At 40.1% G+C, this 13,772-nt stretch overlaps 1 protein-coding gene across 5 annotated transcripts in view; it reads right to left on the bottom strand.

Moving 5' to 3' along the window:
- sorcs3a (sortilin related VPS10 domain containing receptor 3a) overlaps positions 1-13,772 on the bottom strand; it is a 300,196-nt gene that overhangs the window by 67,715 nt on the left and 218,709 nt on the right. For all 5 annotated transcript variants that reach the window (XM_077570516.1, XM_077570517.1, XM_077570515.1 and 2 more), the window contains 2 exons: positions 4,655-4,744; positions 2,305-2,484 (listed from right to left, as the gene is read on the bottom strand). In XM_077570516.1, the coding sequence (XP_077426642.1) occupies positions 2,305-2,484; positions 4,655-4,744 (270 nt within the window). The remainder of the gene's footprint in view (positions 1-2,304; positions 2,485-4,654; positions 4,745-13,772) is intronic.

The raw sequence follows: 13,772 nt of genomic DNA, 5'->3' as shown, positions 1-13,772 counted from the left end.
ATTGACATGGTGCCTTTGACATGGTGTCAAAGGTAAGATTTAATAATTATATGCCTATAGTTAACCGTGGAAGGGCTTCAAATACAGAGATACATCCCCTTTAAATAAATTCTACATAATGGTGTTTAGTAAATTCAACATGATGAAATAATAAATAATAATAAATTAAATTTGACAATGTCTAATAAATTCGTCACAATGAGGATTAATACATTCAATATAAAAATTAATAAATTCAACATAACATTTTTGCATTGATTCAACATTATAACACTAAACAAATTCCTTGACTCCACGTATCCATCCGGAGGTGTTTAATCGGATGCGCACAATATGATGTTATTGCTAGAGTTGTACAGTGTCGACTAGTCGTTTATTTGAAAGAAGTTAAGCTACAATCTCATTCAGCGTGCGCACATTGTTGGAACATATCACCATGCTGCATTGCGTCACGGGGGTATCAACCATTTTTTTTAATGCTACCAGTCATTTGTTTGTTATTTGGACATGCCCTATATCTTGCGTTGCGTTGCTGTGTCACTGGATGCAGGGCCTCCTCACATGCATGACCAGCACCCACATGCTCATTGGAAACATTTCAAAAGAATATTGAGGCTTATGTACACTCGTATGAATGTTCAAGAAGCTACTATGGGTCCATTGAAAGTTTTCATTCCTGGCCCTTTGATAAAGAAGACATGAAAAACAAAAGAATTTCAGCAAAAAAAGCATGTAGAAAAGTGACGGATTCCCCTTCCAAACAACAACCTCTCCTCTTCCCTATCATTTAGATGCCATCAAGAGTCTGATTCTTATTGCTTAATGCTCATTTTACCCATTTCATCAGTCATTTATATTTTTATATTATTTTATATATGTTAAACTGTAGTTTTTCTTAACTTAATATATTTTTTTTAAAATATTTTTAGGTGTTTGGATGGATTACTTTGAACAAATTAATCACGGAAAACAAGAATCCATTATAGAGGTATAAAGTACTGAGCCAGTGGTATGAATTGGAATTTTTGTTTTGTTTGTTTCTTTGTTAATTTTTCCTTTCGGAAAATCATAGAGACAATTTACAACATTCATATTCCGCATACAATTATACCCGAAAAGAAAAAGGGCTGACGGGATGAAGCCGAAGCTTATTAATTTGTTATCGCTTATTAAAGTTCGTCTTCCCAATAGTCTTTTTATTTTTATTTATTTATTTTTAATCAAAACGTTGATTTGTTCTCTTGTTGATCAGTTCGGTCCAGTAGCATTGGATAGCTGAGAATAAATGGCAGCCCGCATCCAGCCACACCCTTCAGTCAATTTCTTCCTCGTCTCGATTTCTGTTCATCGCGTTCCGACGAGCAATCATCTCCAGGTTGTTCAGCTTTGTAGTCAAGTTCATTCCTAGTCTGTTGATGGTGATGTTGGATGCAGCGAGGTCGTTCTTCACCTGTGACATGTCGTCACAGGCCTTGGACAGGTCGGCTTGCACTCCAGTGATGGTACTCAGAGCCACAGTGGCCATTTCCATCGCCTTTTTTTTTTGCCCATCCTGCATTTTTCTGAGGCCCGATGCAGCCAGAGGGCTCTGATCCCTAGCAGAAGAGTCCCAGCCACCAGCGTGATGAACAGGTAGATGTCTTTAGCGTCTTCAACTTCGAGTGAGGCTAGACACAGCGGCCGCCATTTTCCCCAGCTATTTTCTGCAAATCCAGACATGAAAGTTCCACCCGGACATGAGCGTTGACCAGGTTCAGTTCTGATCTTGTCCAGAGCACTTAAAGACCAGTTCACTAGTTCCATGTTGTTTTACAGGCTAGAATCAGTACGGTACTTATTTTAACAATCAGGAAAGTCAGGAGTAGTGGCTTTTCGAAGGCTTAACAGCTCCTAAGTGACTATCAGTCCTTGAGCAAAGATATCAGGTTCAGCTATGTTTACATTTTTATTTTTATTTTTGGGAACAAGCCTTGATTTGAAACGCCGTTAGCGTTATTGTATGAGAATTTTTAATGGTGGGAAATCCGTCAGTCAAACCACAGACCATTTTTTTCAGTGACGTTGATCACTGAGCAAATGTGTACAATTGGTGGGTTCAATTAAAGAATGGTTTAACAGCAATGTTTCGGTATAGATACAATGCAGCTACAAACTGAAGTTGTGTACTCTTTCTAGTAATTTTAATGGTTGCGCAGATGGTTTATAGTGAATTGCAATAAGAAGATCGTAGTCAATGCGACTTCCAATAGATGTAATTGGTGATATGTTTCCTTACATTTATAACCAATTTCATTCGGAGCCTACCTCATACAAATCCAGCATCTGGTTCCCTCCCATGCCTTTAGTGGTCTTGACATTTTCCATGGCCAAGGTGAAGTAGATGCCTCTAGTGTCGGACAGGTAGAGGTTATAGGTGTCATTCTGGTTCCACTCTTGCACTGCCGCAAATACCTGCTTTTCATCTGTGCTGACAATGTGTAAATCCTAACAGGAAGCAGAGATTAAAAGGAGTTATGATCAGAGGGTGGGAGGGGTGAGATTAACGCAGGCTAACCTTGTGGACGTGTTCATGAGATCAATGATGTGCTGTGAATATAGACAGTTAATAACAAATTGCACAGTATACTGTATCTTGTGCTGCATAGCAGCTTGTGATGCAAGAACAAGTATAAGAAAAATCATATTTAATTCATAAATATCAATATATTTTATATTTCCCAGTCTTTTGTCCTCGTTGTATTGGAATGTGTGGCAGGCATCAAGATAAAAATGAGAGAATATATACAAAAAAAAACTAGTAATGTTAATTAGTATGAACATTAAACATCTTGTCTTTGTGGTGTTTCATTTGAAAATAGGTGGTAATTAGCAAATTATTGTGTTTTGTTTTTATGTATGTTTTATACAGTGCCAAGGATATGTATCCTGCCAAGCAGTGATTATATATTTGAAGCAGACTTGTAATCATACATACTGAGATTGGTTTAAATAGGATGCTTATCTGTTGTTGTGATTTACATGCAGTGTTGGGAATAACGGCGTTCAAACTAACGGCGTTAGGTAACTCCAATCTTTTTCAATAAACGGATTAATCCAACTAATTATTCTCCCCATATTTGAAACGCCGTTATCGTTATTATATGAGAAATGCGTTGTGTTACAAGACGCAGGAAGCTGTCATTTGCGCACAGTTAGAGCCACTGTTGTTGTCGGACCTTGTCACAATAAAAGCGCCTTGACAGCTGAAATGTTTAGTGACTTTTATTTTGGAGGTGCCGTGGGAAGCGTGTCACGACTCACAACGTGATGGACGTGTCACCCTTCTTCCTTCTGGATTAAGGTTTATCATATTTTAGCATTTTAGCAGAGTCCACGTCCTCGCCTGGAACTGGTTTGCCAACTTTGACAAGAGTGACATTAATCAAAAAATAACAGTCGAGATTTGCCGCAAAACGGCCGCCATGAGGAGCGATTTGTTGACAATTCTGTTCCACCAAGAACCATATTGCGACTCCACAAGCACCAGAATAGTGATAAAGATACTGGTAAGTCATAGCGACACGCTCACCTAGTGTAATTAATAGCGCCAACAATTGTATTTCTCTTATTTCTCGAGTGCTAAACACATGAAAAGTGTTGAAAGAAATCTGCTCACACTCATGGAGGCGATGCAATGACATTTGTATGTGAATGATGCACGTTAAGTCTAGAATTGTACAGTTTTCTTATGTAAATCAATCATTAAACATGTCTTGTGTAGGATTATAAACTGAAGAAATATCACCATATTAATTGAAATTAATTAATTTAAAGTGTACAAAAGTATGTTTTTCAGAGAGCTCAAATGGAAGCTGATGATTTTGAGGAGTTAATGGAGTAGTAGTTATGGCAATGATTTTGGCCATGATAGCATTAAGCACTGTATATTTCAATAGCATTGGCAATTTATTTTATATATTATTGATTATTTTATCCCGCAACAATAATAAAAAATGCCCGTGAAATCCTGGAGGGACTGTCTACAAATTACCTATAGATGACATATGTGCCACAAATCACCATATATACAGTATTTATTTTCTTTTTATTAATATTCTGATAGCTGTAGTAACTGGCAGTGGTAGAACATACATCACCTCTCCAAATATAATTAATTCTAATTATTATTATTATTATTATATGATATGTCATATTATGGAGTGAGGCATTTGTGAGACATAAAAACTCACAAAAATAAATCAAAACACCATATGTAGCATGGACGTAATTTGAATTCCTTCTATAATAATAATTATAATAATAATAAATAAAATAAAAATCCAAATTGTTTGATATAAAAAAAAAATTAAGTAGTGAAAATAGTTACTTTGCCTGGTAACAAGTTACTTTTATTATGAAGTAATTCAATTACTAAGTCAGTTACTTTTTTAAGCAAGTAATGAGTAACTATAACTAATTACTTTTTTAAAGTAACCTTCCCAACACTGCTTACATGGCAATCAGTTCACATTTTATGACCAATTTTTGCAGAAATGCAGGCAATTCCAAAGGGTTCTCATACGTTTTTCTAGAAATCGAATATCTGCACTGATAGACATAACGAACTTGATTGAACCATCACAAAGTTAACACACACAAAAATATTTCAACCTACCTTTGGCAAGGAATATTTTGGAAGTTTGATTTGGATGAATAGGTCTCTCTTGTAGGAAACATAATAGGTGGCTCGTCTCGACGTGGGCACCTACAAAACAATATTCTCAATCACACACACTTAAAACTCTGCATAAGTTTTGTCATTTTGCTGAATATTAGGACGGCAACTAATGATTATTTTAACAATTGATTAATCTGTCAATTATTTTTCAATTAATCTATGACTCAGTTAAAGAAAAATACATCCGTTTAGTTAAGAACAGGATATTTATTCAAATTGACAGTGCAGAAAAGTACACAGAGTTTGAAAGCACCATCATTTGTTGTTTTATTTAATTTCTAGTGTTACTGACTCATTTGTGTGTGGTGCGACGCAAGTATGGTCGCTAGGCAACATATGATCAACACTCACTCGCTTTTCTACTGATACCACAGCTCCAAACTTGTGTTCAGTAATAATTCAGCACAGTACAGTTGATTAAATTACCTTTATCGGATTTGTTATAAACAAATGCACAAACACATGCTCCTTCAAAGTAGCCTGTTAGATGAGTAGTTTGCCCAAATACTGTATTAACAAAGGACTGACATGGTCTGTGTTTTGGTTTTGTTTATTGGTCACGTTTTCCTTGTGTTTCTCCGTTTGTCAATGTCTGTGCTTGTTATTCCGGCCCCTGGTGTTACCCAATCAGCTCCCCAAGACACTTGTGTCTTTTCCAGGTGTCTCTCGTTGTCTTGTTACTATGTGTATTTAGTTCCCTGCTTTCTTTCAGTCCTTGTCGAGTCATTGTCACACCCATGCCATGTCCTGTCGTCATTATGTCTTCGCCTAGCTGTGTTCCTGTTTGAGTTGTTGCTTTGACTTACGTTTTTAGACATTGCTGATTTTGTTATTTTTGCCAAGTACCTTGGTTTGCCTTTTTCTTAATTAAATCCCCTTTTTTGACTGCATCCCTGCCTTGCAGCTTTTTCTCCCTGCATTTGGGTCCTCCACCCCATGCCACAACCTGACAAAACATTTTAGAGCTGTAATTTTAATAATGTGATACCGTGACATAGACATATTTTTGCTCACTGTCATCATACCATCAGAATGTAATATCGGCACAGGCATAGTGTCAACTTAGAACCATATGGAAAAAGTCAATACAATTTTTTAAAATGTATTCTGCTACATAAATATGTAACAAACATTACACAACTAAAATGCAAACGCCCACATTATAAGTCTCCTTTCATCTCAATTCATCTCAGTTGCTTTCAAAAAAGAGGTAACTGTCAAACATGGCAACACAGTGTTCTACCTTCAGTGTTCCAGCTTATTGTAGGGGCCTGGAGATTTGGCCTATAATGTCGCTAAAGTGGCTCCACTAGCCTTTGCTAATGTGGCTCTTGTGTAAAATATATTGAGCATCACTGATCTAGAGGAGTGAATAAATACATATATAAAAAATGCGAGTGGTTCATGCAGCTTAATTTTCCCATCACTAATCAATACGGATGTTACAATAATGGCAATATTGTGATATCCTTATATTACAACTGCAATAACAATATTGTCGTCATCAGGTCTTGATATTATAAGCAGAATTTCCATTTGTGCAGTTTCTGGTGGCTAGTTTTTTAGTGCAGTTTAATTTTCACAAGGTATGTTTTGGCCATACTAGGTTTAAAATCCACACTAATGGTCAGAATAAGGGGAACATAGCATGCTTGTGAACTTGTGAGTCAATATGTGGAGGAACTACTCAGTAGCTTAAATATGCCTCAGTTAACTACGGAATATAAAGATATGTTAGAGGCGTCACTTACTATAAACGAGTTGTACAGTGCTCTAGATAGTATGCCTAATGGCAAGGCACCTGGCCCAGATGGTTATCCGGCTATATTGTTTAAGCACTACTGGTTAATGCTTGCTCCGCTATTCTTAAGAGTAGTAACAGAAATTAAAACTAATGGGTACATACGTCCACACATGAATACAGCAGCAATTAAACTTTTATTAAAGCCAGAAAAAGACCCCACCCTTCCATCAAGTTACCGTCCGATTTCACTAATTAACACTGATATTAAAATTATTACTAAGGCTTTCACATCTAGACTGGAAACAGTAATTTCGACAATTATTCATAGCGACCAAACAGGCTTTATTAAAGATCGTCACTCTACTAATAATATTAGGAGGCTCTTTAACCTTATTAGCATGTCACAGCGGCATGATAAGAAGGCAGTTATTATATCGTTGGATGCAGAAAAAGCTTTCGACAAAGTTAACTGGTCCTTCCTCTTTGCTGTTTTAAATAAATTTGGCTTTGGGAAATCATTTATCCACTGGGTGTCAGTATTATATGATTCTCCCAAAGCTACAGTTACTACTAATGAGATTATATCTAAGAGCTTTATTTTACAGAGAGGCACAAGACAAGGATGCCCACTATCCCCTTTATTATTTGCAATATTTATTGAGCCACTTGCAATAGCCATACGCCAGGAAAGAAGGATTCAAGGAATTCACTCTGGGGTAACAGAACATAAAATTAATCTATATGCCGATGATATTTTACTTTATTTAGAAAACCCGGCGATTTCGTTAAGGGAAGTATTTAACTTAATAACTAAATTCTCACAGTTATCAGATTATTCTATTAACTGGACAAAATCAACACTTCTACCTATTACAGAAAATTCATGGAACCCTGCAAGCCAGGACCCACACTACTCATTTCCTATAGGTAATTTAAAATACTTAGGCATAAAAATCTCACCTAAATTAACTGATTTAATTCATTTAAACTTTTCTCCACTTCTGGATAACATTCATAGTGACTTGGAACGCTGGAATATTCTTCCTATTTCTTTAATAGGACGAATAGCCACCATTAAAATGAAAGTTTTACCTAAAATAAACTATTTTTTCTCAATGATTCCATTTAAACCTACGGCTAACTGGTTCCAGTTGTTGGACTCAGCCGTTACAAAATTTTACTGGAATAAAAAAAAAAGCAAAGATTAGTCTATCTACTCTTCAGAAAAGTAAATCCAAAGGTGGTCTAGAGGCACCAAATTTTATGTACTACTATATAGCCAACCAGCTACAATATATCGTTCTATGGGCACAACCCAACAGAGATACTAACTGTTGGCTGGAACTAGAACAGAAGGATTGTAATAACCTCAGATGGCTAGATTTACTCTTTATTACAACATCAATTAAGCGACATAATTGTTTTAAAAACCCAATGATTTCCGCCACCCTGACTGCTTGGTGGAAGGCATTAGAAATTACAAAAGCCCAAGTGGAGCCCTGTGGGCTTTCTCCCCTATGGCATAACCCTGACATTCGAATTAACAACCAATCGTTTTATTTAGGTGTGTGGGAGCAGAAAGGAATTACACATCTCCACCATCTCTTTTCAGATAATATGTTTATATCATATATATCCTTGCTCCAAAAATACAAAATAACAAACGGAAATTTTTTACATTATCTGCAAGTTAAAAATATGATAAAGAAACAAATTCCAACACTTCAGGGTACGCTCCAACCGCCCGTTTTAGCTAAAGATATTACCAAGCTTTCTCCGACAACAACAAAAAAACTTTCAAAAATATATAAGTTACTTTCATATACGGACAAAATGTCTTTACCCATCTTAAAATGGGAGACTATAGCTCCGGAATCTGACTTTTGGATTCAAGTTTGTGAAAATGCATTTAAAATGACAAAACACACAAATTTACAACTTATCCAATATAAAATTATCCATAGAACATACATTACTCAATATATGATGAAGAAAATGGGACTCTCCGACTCCGACATTTGTCTCCAGTGTTTACAAAACACTACAGACACTTATTTTCATGCTTTATGGTTATGCACTCCGGTTATGTATTTCTGGACTAAAGTCTTAGAAAAACTTTCCGCTATCTTGGACTGTAGGATACCTTTATCTCCAAACTTGTGTTTGCTAGGTGACTTAACAACAACTGACCTACCACATAAACAATTTCAATCTACACTTGTAGCCCTTACTATCGCAAAAAAAAACAATTCTTGTTAACTAGAAACATAAACAAACTCTAAATATCGACCAATGGTCTAACCTCCTCATAAATCACATTTTAATGGAAAAAATATCGGCCTCAAATAAAAAACAAATATCAAAATTCATAGAAATATGGTCTACGTATATAGAATATTTTAACCTAATTCTGGTTATTTAATTCTGCCCGTTAGCGAGAGCCACCACATCGTGATAACTTACATTGATGTCTCTGCATTTGGCAGTTTGTAACTAATGGTTGTGTTTTTATAGTCAGGAACCCAGTTGCTGCCAACAGGATCGAGCAGATTCACCTCCAAATAGCACTAAGGGCTAATATTCGGTTGGGGCAGGCCGCAGTATGGAGCAGTGCTGCGGTCCCCTGTCCGTGTGCACCCCCCCCCCCCATTAATTTCTTTTAATGCACCACATACGCTCATTGACATGCCTGGGAGGTGGGTGGATCGGAGCAGAGGGGGATATCATTTCCCTCTGCTCCGGTTCACCTGCCTCCAATTTTAATGCACCACACACACACACTTATGTATATACACTGGGTGGGGTCACACTCACGGTTTAGGGGTAGAGTTCGCCAGCTCGCCGACTGGCGAACTCAGTAACAGGGTTAGTTTTTCACTTAGATTGTTGGGGTGACGACCGGGGCCTCTCTCCGCTGGGCCTGGGGTTCGGGGGTGCCACCCGTCCTCCGGTGCCCCTATCTCCCCTTCTGCCCCTGGTGTTCTGTCCCCCCGCGTGGGGATTTGGGGACCTGGGGGCGGTTGGGGCTGGGTTGGGGTGGATGGGGGGCGGGGGTTGTGGGCTGGTGGGGTGCCTGGTGGGCCTGCAGTGCCCCGTCCTGCTGCGTTGGGTTGGGGGCGCGGGCCGCGTTGGGGTGGGGGGCGCTCCTGCTCCTGGGTTTGCTCTCCGGCCGGTGGCCCCTGCGGGGCCCGGGGGTCGTCCTTTGGCGCTGCCGCGGCCTGGGGGGCCCTGAGGTGTTGCGCTTGCTCTGTCCCGGCGGGGGTCGACGGCTCCCCTCTTTGGTGGAGATTTTCATGCATGCCAGATCCACCACACCAGCATCTATCGAAACTCAGACACAATCTGTTTCTCCCTCAGGTCATTGAATCGGTGGAGGCTGGTGTCTGTGGATCTCACTCTGCTTCGTCTGTCCTTTCTACCTTTCCTCAGTTTCTCCTTTGGGCCCTTGAGGTCTCCCTGATTTGTTGGAATTTAGATGTCTCTGGGGTTGGTGAAGGACTCTGGTTAGTGGCCCAGTGGGTGGTGTCTGGTCGGTGCTGTGTTCGGTTTAGGTGAACGGTATGGGATTTTTTTTTTTTTTTACACGCACACATCCACATACAAAAAAAAAAAAAAAAAGGAGAACAATGATGATGACATGTCAAATAATCAATACTGAGCTCTCGCATTAAAAAAAAAAGAAAAAAAGAAAAAAATATATGTGGAGAAACTCAATGTGTGCATGCATTAGCAAGTAAGTGCCTCAATATTAAGTGTTATTAGAGATTGTAGGTTGTTGTTGTTGTTGTTGTACAAAAGCACAATATTGTGGTTTTTTTGTATGAGCTCTTTTTTTTCACAATATTGTGACCTTTTTTTATATCGCCAACCTCCCCACAAATGTGTGATAATTATCTTATTGTGACTTTCACATTGTGATGTTTGGATATCGTTACATCCCTACTAAAGACCACATATTAAACAGCTAATGGGGTAAAAAAAGAGACAAGTGGGAAAAAAAGTACACAATGGTTGACCCCCCACATACTCGCGGTTTGGCACATGCAGAGTCACATATTTGGTGATTTGAAAAAAAAGAAAGAAAAAAGTTTGTTTTGTTACATTTACAGTCTGTTTTTGCTCATTTAAAATATTTCTCCCTGGTGAAATATCCCAGCCATCTTTCACCTAAAGAGCAGCATCAGCACTGCATCTCTCTACTCTGTGACAGATGCAGACTGAATGTTTGCTGGTTTAGCCGGCCGGCAGTATTTTCCACAGTAGCATTATATTAGTTGTAGTGTATTTTTTTTTTTTTTAAAGGACTAACGGATGTTTGTGTCAACATTTTAGGCAACTCACATAAGCTCTAGTAATACATTCATGTCAATAGTAAGTGTCATAGTGTGGAGGTTGAGGACCCAAATGCGGAAGCTGGAAACCCGGTGTGACACAAACAATGACTCGACAAGGACTGAAAGAAAGCAGGGAATTAAATACACACAGTAACGAGACAACGAGAGACACCTGCACAAGACACACGTGGCTTGGGGAACTGATTGGGTAACACCAGGGTTGACAAGCACAGGAGGACATGATAAAACTTGACGAGACATTAACAAAGGAAGACACGCTAGGAAAAAATGACCAATAAAACAAACCAAAACACAGACCACGACAGAAACCACGCCCCCCCCCCCCACCCTTTAAGGGACGGATCCCAGACGTCCAAACCAAAACAAAGAGTCCCAAAACGAGAGCAGGCAGAAGGGGGCAAGGCGGCGGGCGGGAACACGGCCCCACCCATCAGGGATTGACAAGAGGGGCGTCCGGAAGTCAGTCAGGAGGTCCCGGACGACAGACGAGAGGGGCCTGTCGCGGCCGTTCAGGAGGGCGACCCGAGCCCCACACAGGGCCAGAAGGCAGCCGCGGGTCGCGCACCGCAGGAACAGGAACGGGAGGCAGCCGCGGGGCTTGCGCCACCGGAACAGGAAAACGGGCTAGAGGCTGCCGTGGCAGATGCGAAGAGACTTGGCGCGGCAGCGGCGGGGAAATTTGCCATGGCAGAGGCACAGGCAAGGAGGCCAAGGGCTGCAGCAACACAGGCGAGGAGGCCCGGGGCAGCAGCGGCACAGGCGAGGCTGCCGTGGAGCTGCGATGGGGACTTGTGGCTGCCGTGGAGCCGCGACAGGTACTTGAGGCTGCCGTGGAGCCGCGACAGGTACTTGAAGCTGCCGTGGAGCCGCGACGGGTACTTGAAGCTGCCATGGAGCAGGGACTAGGGCCTGCTGCTGCCGTGGAGCAGGGCCAGGCCATGTGCCTTTCGCTGGGTCCTTACTTGGTCGAGTCAATCTGTCACGGTGTGGAGGTTGAGGACCCAAATGCGGGAAGACAGAGCGAGGAGGCAGGTGTTGGGTATCAAACTAAAACAGGCAGGCACAGGAGCTGGTAACCGGGTGTGACACAAACAATGATTCGACAAGGACTGAAAGAAAGCAGGGAAATCAGGCCCTGTCCAGACGGAGGCAAAACCGGCTTTGTTCCGCAAACAAATCTCGTACACAGAACCATTTCAAGACTGCATGTGTCCAAAAGAAGTCTGGAGTGGCACTGAAGCACAGCCACGGGCAGTTAACGGAAAGCGTAGAAGAAGAATCAGCGAAGAAGACACTTATTTTCCCCAACTTTATTGCAATCTACAGAGCAAACATGGCTTTGCATGTATCAAAACAACATTAAAAAAGACGAACACAGGAGAAGTGATAATTGCGGGTGATTCAAGTACAACACCGCTTGTTGAACATGGGAATAAAGAAGCAAAATATTTTGCTGCATAAGCAAGCTAAGGAGGCTGCGCAAAACGACTACGACACGGCTTTCAACCATTGTTGTTGACAGACTGATGGTTCGCACGCAGTCCCGCGAGAATTGGCGCATACGTCATCAATGTGCAACAATGCGTCATCATCGAGCTGCGACCAATACGTCACCACTGGAGGAGTATCCTGCATATGGTGCCAGACGGATGCATATAGGGCGCGTTTTGAAATCTTTCCACGCTGGAGCCCGGTTTCAAAAGTGATCGGTTACAAGCTCCGAAACCACGCCATCGTGTGGACGAACGACCTGAACGATAAGAAACTTGTGAGGATACATTGAAACTGGCTTTTGTGTGGACGGGGCCTAAATACACACAGTAACGAGACAACGAGAGACACCAGCACATGACACACGTGGCTTGGGGAACTGATTGGGTAACACCAGGGACCGAGATGACAAGCACAGGAGGACATGATAAAATTTGACGAGACATTGACAAAGGGAGACACACTAGGGAAAACATGACCAATAAAACAAACCAAAACACAGACCATGACAGTAAGTCTCTTACAAATAATGAACGGAACATATTCTACAAAACACTAAATACAATATATAACAACCATTAAACAACACAAAGGTGTCTAAATTTTTACAAATCCTTGATATTTTGTGTCATGCTTTGTGCAGATTGATCTGACCATAAGATTTTTTTTCAGAAAAAAAAAAAGCATATTTCAACCCAGATGCATTTGCTTACTTTTTTTTTCATGGTGCATATTCTTTTATTTACAAATTTGGGCAGGTGTCAAGTGGACTTTTATATATTTTAGACTATAGCCATTTGTAACAAAGCCCTGGCTGGCATTCAAAGGATGCTGTCCTTGCAATGCACTTTGAGTATTCTAAAGTAGACTGGTAAATAAAAAAAAAGCCTTAGGCCAATCAATAGTCCAATTATTCTTTGTTGAGGGAAACATTTAAGTTTTGCAACTGAGCCGCCCGCCTGTGCTGTCTGGGAAATTCCGTCTAGACCAGCGACCACAACCTCTTTTACATCACGGAGCGATTTCACATAACGCTATATTTGATGAACCTGCAAAGAAGCAAATATACCAAATTATTAAAAATGCAACCCACCATTACACTTCAATGTTGTAATTAGAGGAGACATGCTCCTATTTCTCTTTAATGACACAGTACTATCTTGAAGTAATGGTAGACAATGACACCTTAAGTGTGTTACTTACTGTCCAGTCTATTCCACAATTTTGTTTTAATCTCTACCGATGCAGAAAACTTGCTTCGCAAAGATAGCATGTTGGAAATGGAAGCAAGGTGTTTAATTTTTTGCAATTATGAAGGCTTCATTACGGAAGAAGATTAGGGTCAGTGAAGAGAAAAAAAAAGGTTGTCAGGATTCTCACTTTATTCTCAGAATTCTGACTTTTAAAGTGAAAATTCTGACTTTAATATCTGAATTCTGAGATTAAAGTGAGAATTCTGTCTTTG

The sequence above is a fragment of the Vanacampus margaritifer genome, chromosome 7, assembly GCF_051991255.1.
Source record: "Vanacampus margaritifer isolate UIUO_Vmar chromosome 7, RoL_Vmar_1.0, whole genome shotgun sequence".
Taxonomy (NCBI): Eukaryota; Metazoa; Chordata; class Actinopteri; order Syngnathiformes; family Syngnathidae; genus Vanacampus; species Vanacampus margaritifer.
This window is presented reverse-complemented; position numbering and strand designations above follow the sequence as displayed.